The 10,774-nt window shown below is 52.2% G+C and overlaps 1 protein-coding gene across 1 annotated transcript in view; it reads right to left on the reverse strand.

Annotated features, from left to right (window-relative positions):
• The window catches only part of EEPD1 (endonuclease/exonuclease/phosphatase family domain containing 1), a 179,575-nt gene that overhangs the window by 112,963 nt on the left and 55,838 nt on the right, over positions 1 to 10,774 (reverse strand). The window contains exon 2 of the mRNA XM_066585616.1: positions 2,866 to 2,917. Within this exon, the coding sequence (XP_066441713.1) occupies positions 2,866 to 2,917 (52 nt within the window). The remainder of the gene's footprint in view (positions 1 to 2,865; positions 2,918 to 10,774) is intronic.

Consider the following 10,774-nt stretch of genomic DNA (forward strand, 5'->3'; position numbering starts at 1 on the left):
CTGCTTCCTACACACCGACAGCCGCCCTGCGCAGACCCTCAGCAGCAGCTGCAATACCAACTCGCTGCAACGTGTACAAAGCTGTCTGCTTCCTACACACCGACAGCCGCCCTGCGCAGACCCTCAGCAGCACCTGCAATACCAACTCGCTGCAACGTGTACAAAGCTGTCTGCTTCCTACACACTGACAGCCGCCCTGCGCAGACCCTCAGCAGCACCTGCAATACCAACCGCTGCAACGTGTACAAAGCTGTCTGCTTCCTACACACCGACAGCCGCCCTGCGCAGACCCTCAGCAGCACCTGCAATACCAACTCGCTGCAACGTGTACAAAGCGGTCTGCTTCCTACACACCGACAGCCGCCCTGCGCAGACCCTCAGCAGCACCTGCAATACCAACCGCTGCAACGTGTACAAAGCTGTCTGCTTCCTACACACCGACAGCCGCCCTGCGCAGACCCTCAGCAGCACCTGCAATACCAACCGCTGCAACGTGTACAAAGCTGTCTGCTTCCTACACACCGACAGCCGCCCTGCGCAGACCCTCAGCAGCACCTGCAATACCAACCGCTGCAACGTGTACAAAGCTGTCTGCTTCCTACACACCGACAGCCGCCCTGCGCAGACCCTCAGCAGTACCTGCAATACCAACTCGCTGCAACGTGTACAAAGCTGTCTGCTTCCTACACACCGACAGCCGCCCTGCGCAGACCCTCAGCAGTACCTGCAATACCAACTCGCTGCAACGTGTACAAAGCTGTCTGCTTCCTACACACCGACAGCCGCCCTGCGCAGACCCTCAGCAGTACCTGCAATACCAACTCGCTGCAACGTGTACAAAGCTGTCTGCTTCCTACACACCGACAGCCGCCCTGCGCAGACCCTCAGCAGCACCTGCAATACCAACTCGCTGCAACGTGTACAAAGCTGTCTGCTTCCTACACACCGACAGCCGCCCTGCGCAGACCCTCAGCAGTACCTGCAATACCAACCGCTGCAACGTGTACAAAGCTGTCTGCTTCCTACACACCGACAGCCGCCCTGCGCAGACCCTCAGCAGTACCTGCAATACCAACTCGCTGCAACGTGTACAAAGCTGTCTGCTTCCTACACACCGACAGCCGCCCTGCGCAGACCCTCAGCAGCACCTGCAATACCAACCGCTGCAACGTGTACAAAGCTGTCTGCTTCCTACACACCGACAGCCGCCCTGCGCAGACCCTCAGCAGCACCTGCAATACCAACCGCTGCAACGTGTACAAAGCTGTCTGCTTCCTACACACCGACAGCCGCCCTGCGCAGACCCTCAGCAGTACCTGCAATACCAACTCGCTGCAACGTGTACAAAGCTGTCTGCTTCCTACACACCGACAGCCGTCCTGCGCAGACCCTCAGCAGTACCTGCAATACCAACTGCTGCAACGTGTACAAAGCTGTCTGCTTCCTACACACCGACAGCCGCCCTGCGCAGACCCTCAGCAGTACCTGCAATACCAACCGCTGCAACGTGTACAAAGCTGTCTGCTTCCTACACACCGAGAGCCGCCCTGCGCAGACCCTCAGCAGTACCTGCAATACCAACTGCTGCAACGTGTACAAAGCTGTCTGCTTCCTACACACCGACAGCCGCCCTGCGCAGACCCTCAGCAGCACCTGCAATACCAACCGCTGCAACGTGTACAAAGCTGTCTGCTTCCTACACACCGACAGCCGTCCTGCGCAGACCCTCAGCAGCACCTGCAATACCAACTCGCTGCAACGTGTACAAAGCTGTCTGCTTCCTACACACCGACAGCCGCCCTGCGCAGACCCTCAGCAGCACCTGCAATACCAACTCGCTGCAACGTGTACAAAGCTGTCTGCTTCCTACACACCGACAGCCGCCCTGCGCAGACCCTCAGCAGCACCTGCAATACCAACCGCTGCAACGTGTACAAAGCTGTCTGCTTCCTACACACCGACAGCCACCCTGCGCAGACCCTCAGCAGCACCTGCAATACCAACCGCTGCAACGTGTACAAAGCTGTCTGCTTCCTACACACCGACAGCCGCCCTGCGCAGACCCTCTGCAGTACCTGCAATACCAACTAGCTGCAACGTGTACAAAGCTGTCTGCTTCCTGCACACCGACAGCCGCCCTGCGCAGACCCTCAGCAGCACCTGCAATACCAACTCGCTGCAACGTGTACAAAGCTGTCTGCTTCCTACACACCGACAGCCGCCCTGCGCAGACCCTCAGCAGTACCTGCAATACCAACCGCTGCAACGTGTACAAAGCTGTCTGCTTCCTACACACCGACAGCCGCCCTGCGCAGACCCTCAGCAGCACCTGCAATACCAACCGCTGCAACGTGTACAAAGCTGTCTGCTTCCTACACACCGACAGCCGCCCTGCGCAGACCCTCAGCAGTACCTGCAATACCAACCGCTGCAACGTGTACAAAGCTGTCTGCTTCCTACACACCGACAGCCGCCCTGCGCAGACCCTCAGCAGTACCTGCAATACCAACCGCTGCAACGTGTACAAAGCTGTCTGCTTCCTACACACCGACAGCCGCCCTGCGCAGACCCTCAGCAGCACCTGCAATACCAACCGCTGCAACGTGTACAAAGCTGTCTGCTTCCTACACACCGACAGCCGCCCTGCGCAGACCCTCGCCCAATAATTGTTGATGACCTTTCTTAAAAACAACTACACATTACCACATAAGTGACAGGCTACTGAAATAGGGATGTCTGTCACCACGTTATGCTGCCCCTTGTGGGGATATGAAGTACATGGCAGGTTCCCTTTAAGGGTACATTTCTAACATACATGTATATTACTGCATGTATCACCACATAAGCAAATAAGAAATGTGTTACCTTCTCTAGAGCATCTTTATCTGTCAGCTCCTGAACAGCCACAAGCTTGATGCTGGGGATGAAAGGAGAAGTGAGTAAGTAAGGGATGCAGAGACAGGTAAGTGTTTTAGAAGATGCTAGGAAAACCTTGACTCTAACTGCAAAAAGGCTCTCCCCAACAGTTTTAGGCCCCCTGTCCAGTGCAGCGTATTCGCTGGCGTTGCTATGGAAAGCGCCGGCACCTGTCCACGGAGAATCATTGAAAACATCGCAGATGGGAAGGAAACCATTTTTACTGACTGTCGCATCACGTGAAAATCGTGCGATTACCTCGTGTGAAAACACCCTTACACTGAAGATACTTGTTGCTGACATTAGCTGGATGTTGGGGGTTGTTGTCCTGCTGCAGAATTAATTTGGAGCCAATAAGACAACTATGTTTTGAAAAAATATTCTTACTTTGCAGTTTTTTTTCCACACCTGCCTAAAACTTTTACACAGTACTGTACATGGCCACTTCTAGACGAGAGCGGATATACATACATATCGCTAGCAATGAAATATAATAATCGTGTTGCTGATCTAGAAGACAGCAGTTTTGGGCTTTAGTCTTCCCCTCAACTTTCAAATCTTGACAAGAGGGACAATACTGGCAGCATGCATAGCCTGCAATGGCAAATTGGCCATCCCTTAACTCCATACCATCCCCTCTGTGCCCCCACACAGTAACAATGCCCTCCTTTGTGTACCACGCAATAATGTGCCCCTTTGTGCTCCTACACTTTTATACTGCCATCTTCATGTGGCCCCACAGAATGATGCCCCCTTAGTTTCCCCACACAATAGGAACTTCACCCTAGTGAATGCACTACAGTATGATGGCCCCTTAATACCTTCTCACATTAGTGACACCCCTGACACAATAATGATTCCCTCTTAATGACTCACATAAAAAGTGCCACTGGCGATGTTGCCACACAATATTATATTCCCTTATTGCCCTCGCAAAGTAGTGTTGCCCACCACACAATAATGATGTCCCCTCATTTCCCCACACAGAAAAGGTTCCACCCGTGATGCCCCTCCACAGTAAATAGTGTAACACTAAATTCTTTGTGGGCCTTAGTGTAAGGCCTCAAAAAGAAAACGTGTCCCCATTGTTTTCCCGCACACAGTATGATGCCCACTTAGTAACCAACTGAACATGTGCCCCACACAGCATAGTGCCCCCTTAGTGCCTCCATACAGAAAGTCTCCACAATGCCCCTTTATTATTCATCTCACACTATGATATGCGGAGTCCTTCCTACTTAAATTGAAAACGTACCTATCAGCGCTCCCACAAAGGAGATCACCCTGGTGTTCCGTCACTGCGCTGTTTGTGACTTGGCAGGCACAATGATGGCACTCTATCGGCACTGCCAAGCTGCAGACAGCGCAGGGTGCATGGTGGAATAGGAAGCTGATAGTTCCTGCTTCATCATTGCATTTAACTGTATGTGTGCTAAGGTTGCAAGTTCAGGCCATTCAACTGCTCCCCGATGGGTTCGGCATCCTTCAAAATTAGGGACTGCCCGCTCAATCCGGTATGGCCGGGAGGCACGCTGTAGTCAACTTATCAATGACGTTCCCTTGGTTGAGCTAAATGAAGGCATTTGAGTAAATGCGGACAGATGGAAGGGTATACTGTTGCCCACATACTCTGAAGGAACAGATAATTACTATTACCGGTCAGGGGCGTAGCTAGAGGCTCATGGCCCTGGGTGCAAAAGTTTAGCTTGGGGCCCCCTTGCAGACCCCTCCAACCCCCACTCCTTTTCACGGCTATTCCTTGTACATCACTTTTAGCTACATTACTGTTTTTTTTAAATGACCCATCAATGGATCATTAGTAGAGATGAGCGAGCATACTCGTCCGAGCTTGATGCTCGTCCGAGTATTAGGGTACTAGAGATGCTCGTTACTCGAGACGAGCACCACGCGGTACCGAGTCAATTCCATTTCCTTCCCTGCATGTTTAGCGCCATTTTCTGGCCAATGACATGCAGGGAAGGCATTACAACTTCCTCCTGTGACGTTCCAGCCCTATCCCACCCCCCTGCAGTGAGTGGATGGTGAGATCAAGTGACCGCCGAGTATTTAAAGCGGTCCCGCCCGCGGCTCGCCTCAGACACACGCTGGCAGAGATTAGGGAAGATTCTGTTGCTCATTCAGGGATAGTGTTAGCATCTTCAAGAACCCCAACGGTCCTTCTTAGGGCCACATCTGACCGTGTGCAGTACTGTTGTGGCTGGCTGGGAGCAGTTTTTAACAATTTTCTTTTTTTCATCTCGGACTGTGCAGGCCATTACACCTATAGCGTTCTCAGTCTGCAGTCTATTATACAGAGTTTAGGGACAGTGCTGGTGAGACAGGGACAGTGGTAGTGTAGAATCCTGTCTACAAGAACCCCAACGGTCCTTCTTAGGGCTACCTGTGACCGTGTGCATTTTACTGCGTGGCTGCTGGGAGTTGTAGTGCATCACTATTGCAGAGCCAGACCTTTTTCCAGCTTTCCGTATAATTTTTATCTGGCTGCAGTTTGCGTTACATAACCGCTGTAAGCCTCCAACTGTATGCCAATAATTTCATAATTTTTTACACCGCTCTGTGTCTGCCGTCAACTTCACGCACAGCATACGGCCACAGCCACTGATAGAGGGAAAGTGATATACACGCTATATAGCCTGTATTCTTTTTCAAAAAAATTAAAATAAAGGCTTCTTCTTACGGCTAGCTCTGACCGTCTGAACTTTACCGGGTGTCTGGTGGGAGTTGTAGTGAATCACTATTGCACGGCTAGGCCTGTTTGCAGCCTTCCGTATTCTTTGTTTCTGCCTGAAGTTAGTGTTTCAATACCGCTGTCAGCCTCCAACTGTACGCCAATAATTCCATAATTATTTACACCGCTCTGTGTCTGCTCTATTCGTAATCCACCATGCTGAGGGGTAGGGGTAGGGCTAGAGGACATAGACGCGGGCGAGGACGCGGAGGTCCAAGTGAGGGTGTGGGCACAGGCCGAGTTCCTGGTCCAGGTCAATTGCAGCCGGCTGCTGCGGGATTAGGAGAGAGGCAAGTTTCTGGGGTCCCCAGCTTCATATCACAATTTATGGGTCCACGTGGTAGACCTTTACTACAAACAGAGCAGTGTGAGCAGGTCCTGTCGTGGATAGCAGAAAATGCATCCAGCAATGTATCGACCACCCAGTCTTCTACGCCGTCCACTGCTGCAACTCTGAATCCTCTGGCTGCTGCTCCTCCTTCCTCCCAGCCTCCTCACTCCATTACAATGACACATTCTGATGAGCAGACAGACTCCCTGGAACTGTTCTCGGGCCCCTGCCTTGATTGGGAAAAAATGGTTCCTCTCTCACCTGAGAAGTTTGTCGTGACCGATGCCCAACCTTTGGAAAGTTCCCGGCGTCTGGGTGATGAGGCTGGGGACTTCCGGCAACTGTCTCAAGAGCTTTCAGTGGGTGAGGAGGACGATGATGATGAGACACAGTTGTCTATCAGTGAGGTCAGTAAGGGCAGTAAGTCCGAGGGAGGAGCGCACAGAGGATTCAGAGGAAGAGCCGCTGGACGATGAGGTGACTGACCCCACCTGGTTTGCTAAGCCAACTTCAGAGGGGGAGGCAAGTGCAGCAGCAGGACAGGTTGGAAGAGGAAGAGGCAGTGGGGTGGCCAGGGGTAGAGGCAGGGCCAGAGCGAAGAACCCCCAACTGTTTCCCAAAGCACCCCCTCGCGCCAAGCCACCGTGCAGAGGCCTAGGTGTTCAAAGGTGTGGATGTTTTTCAGTAAGAGCGCGGACGACCAACGAACAGTGGTGTGCAACCTGTGTCGCGCCAAGATCAGCCGGGGAGCCACCACTACCAGCCACACCACCACCAGCATGCGCAGGCATATGATGGCCAAGCACCCCACAAGGTGGGACGAAGGCCGTTCACCGCCTCCGGGTCGCACCACTGCCTCTCCCCCTGTGCCCCAACCTGCCACTGAGATCCAACCCCCCTCTCAGGACACAGGCACGAGCGCCTCCCGGCCTGCACCCACACCCTCACCTCCGCTGTCCTCGACCCCATCCAGCAATGTCTCTCAGAGCAGCGTCCAGCTGTCGCTAGCTCAAGCGTTGGAACGAAAGCGCAAATATGCCGCCATGCACCCACACGCTCAAGCTTTAAACGTGCACATTGCCAAATTGATCAGCCTGGAGATGCTGCCGTACAGGCTTGTGGAAACGGAGGCTTTCAAAAAGATGATGGCGACGGCGGTCCCACACTACTTGGTACCCAGTCGCCATTATTTTTCCCGGTGTGCCGTCCTAGCCCTACACCACCACGTCTACCGCAACATCAATCGTGCCCTCACCAACGCGGTTACTGGGAAGGTCCACTTAACCACGGACACGTGGACAAGTACTGGCGGGCAGGGCCACTATATCTCCCTGACGACACACTGGGTGAATTTGGTGGAGGCTGGGACCGAGTCAGAGCCTAGGACCGCACACATCCTACCCACACCCAGAATACTGGGGGGCCTTACTCGGTTCTGGTATCTGCGGCGGTCTATGCCACCTCCTCTAAACCCTCCCCCTCCTCCTCCTTCTACGCAAGCTCTACCTCTCAATTAAGAAATGTGAGCAGCATGTCGCCAGCAGTCGGTGTGGCACGGCAGCACAGCGGTGGGCAAGCGTCAGCAGGCCGTGCTGAAACTCCTCAGCCTAGGTGACAAGAGGCACACAGCTTCCGAACTGTTGCAGGGTCTGACGGAGCAGACCGGCCTCTGGCTTTCGCCGCTGAGCCTCCAACCGGGCATGGTCGTGTGTGATAGCAGCCGTAACCTGGTGGCGGCTCTGCAGCTCCGCAGCTCACACACGTGCCATGCCTGGCCCACGTCTTCAATTTGGTGGTTCGGCGAATTCTGAAAAACTACCCGCACCTGTCTGACCTCCTCGGCAAGGTGCGCCGCGTCTGCGCAGTCTGCGCACATTTCCGCAAGTCCACCACGGATGCTGCCACCCCGAGGACCCTGCAACATCAGTTTAATCTGCCAGAGCACCGACTGCTGTACGATGTGCCCACACGGTGGAATTCTATGCTGCACATGTTGGCCAGGCTGTATGAGCAGCGTAGAGCAATAGAGGAATACCAACTCCAACATGGGCGGCGTAGTGGGAGTCAGCCTCCTCAATTCTTTACCGAGGAGTGGGCCTGGATGGCAGATATCTGCCAGGTCCTCGGAAACTTTGAGGAGTCTACCCACATGGTGAGCGGCGATGCTGCAATCATTAGCGTCACCATTCCTCTGCTATGACTGCTGAGAAGTTCGCTGCAAAGCATAAAGGCTGACGCTTTGCGGTCGGAACAGGAGACGGGGGAAGAGAGTATGTCGCTTGATAGTCAGAGCACCCTCATGTCTACTCAGCGCGTTTTGGAGGAGGAGGAGGGGGAGGAGCAGGAGGAGGAGGGGGAAGAGACAGCTGGGCCCACTGCAGAGGGTACCCATGCTGCTTGCCTCTCATCTGTTCAGTGTGTATGGCCTGTGGAGGAGGAGGATCCTGAAAGTGATCTTCCTAGTGAGGACAGCGATGTGTTGCATACTGGTACCCTGGCACACATGGCGGCTGACTTCCTGTTAGGATGCCTTTCTTGTGACCCTCGCGTTAGACGCATTCTGGCCACTACGGATTACTGGGTGTACACCCTTCTCGACCCACGGTATAAGGAGAACCTTTCCACTCTCATTCCCGAAGAGGAAAGGGGTTCGAGAGTGATGCAATACCACAGGGCCCTGGTGGAAAAACTGATGGTAAACTTTCCATCTGACAGCGCTAGCGGCAAAAGGCGTAGTTCCGAGGGCCAAGTAGCAGGAGAGGCGCGGAGATCAGGCAGCATGTTCAACGCAGGCAGGGGAACACTTTCCAAGGCCTTTGCCAGCTTTATGGCTCCCCAGCAAGACTGCGTCACCACTCCCCAGTCAAGGCTGAGTTGGGGGGAGCACTGTAAAAAAATGGTGAGGGAGTACGTAGCCGATCGTACCACCATCCTCCGTGATGCCTCAGCTCCATATAACTATTGGGTGTCAAAGCTGGACACGTGGCACGAACTTGCGCTATATGCCCTGGAGGTGCTGGCCTGCCCTGCCACTAGCGTCTTGTCAGAGGGGGTGTTTAGTGCAGCAGGGGGAATCATCACGGACAAGCGTACCCGCCTGTCAATTGCCGACATGCTTACACTCATAAAAGATGAACAAAGCCTGGATTTCCCCAGACTTCTCTTCTCCACCGGCGGAGAGCAGCGGAACCTTAAGATTCTTTTCACTGCAACCGCAGATAAAAGCACTCTTCTCTATCACTGGGAAAATGGGGCATTTATCTTTGTCAATCTGTCTCTGACATTAGTCCTCCTCCTGCTACTCCTCCTCCAGAAACAACAGGTCATCGCGCTGAACGGTCAATTTTTCTGCGGCCCAAAAGGCTCATCTACCAATGTTTCTACAATTTTTCAAAGTTTCAAAAGTATTGAGACTGTAACATGAACCAATTTTTTTCAACATGGCTGCCTACAGGCTCTGTTACAAATTAAGCAACAGTGAGCTGTATCTTTCAAAAAATATTTATGGGTTTCACCTGCCCTCTTCGGTTGATAAATTTTTCAGAGGTACACTTGTACTCCTGGTACACTTATTTTTCGGGCCCACGCCTACACTCTTATCCAACTAATTTTTTCGGCCTTCGCCTACGCTCATGGTACCCAATGTTTCAGAGGTTGGCCTATACTATTACTACAGAATTTTTACTGGGGGTCTGCCTGCCTATACTTGTGCTTCAAGAAAGTTACAGGGGTCTGCCTATAACTGCTGCCAACTTAAAATATTACAGGGGTCTGCCTATACTTCTGCTACAGAAATGTTACTGGGATCTGTCTATACTGTTACTACAGAAATGTTACAGGGGTCTGCGTATACTTCTGCTACAAAAATGGTACTGGGGTCTGCCTATAACTGCTGCACGTAACTAATTTTACAGCTGTTTGCCTATACTGCTGCCACAAGGATATTACTGGGGTCTGCTTATACTTCTGCTACAGAAATGCTAACTTGGGATCTGTCTATACTGTTACTACAGAAATGTTACTGGGGTCTGACTATACTGTTACTACTGAAATGTTACAAATACTGGGCTCTGCCCTATACTGCTGCTACTGAAATGTTACAGGGGTCTGCATATACTGCTGCTACACAAATGTTACAGGGGTCTGCCTATAACTGCTGCCACGTAAATGTTACAGGGGTCTGCCTATACTGCTGCTACATAAATGTTACTGCGGTCTGCCTATACTGTTACTACAGAAATGGTACTGGGGGTCTGTGTATACTGTTACTACTGAAATGTTACTAATATTGGGCTCTGCCTATACTGCTGCTACTGAAATGTTACAGGGGTCTGCCTATACTCCTGCTACTGAAATGCTACAGGGGTCTGTCTATACTGCTGCAACACAAATGTTACAGGGGTCTGCCTATACTGTTACTAACAGAAATGTTACTAGGGTTTGTCTATACTGTTACTACTGAAATGTTTCAAATACTGGGCTCTGCCTATACTGCTGCTACTGAAATGTTACAGGGGTCTGCCTATACTGCTGCTACAGAAATGTTACAGGGGTCTGCCAATACTGCTGCTACATAAATGTTACTAGGGGGTCTGTGTATACTTCTGCTACTAAAATGTCACTGGGGTCTGCCTATACTTCTGACACGTAAATGTTACAGGGGTCTGCCTATACTTCTGCTACAGAAGTGTTACTGGGGTCTGCATATACTTCTGCTAATGAAATGTTACTGGGGTCTGTCTATACTGTTACTACAGAACTGTTACTGGGGTCCCCCA

The sequence above is a fragment of the Eleutherodactylus coqui genome, chromosome 12 (assembly GCF_035609145.1).
Source record: "Eleutherodactylus coqui strain aEleCoq1 chromosome 12, aEleCoq1.hap1, whole genome shotgun sequence".
In the NCBI taxonomy this organism is placed as follows: Eukaryota; Metazoa; Chordata; class Amphibia; order Anura; family Eleutherodactylidae; genus Eleutherodactylus; species Eleutherodactylus coqui.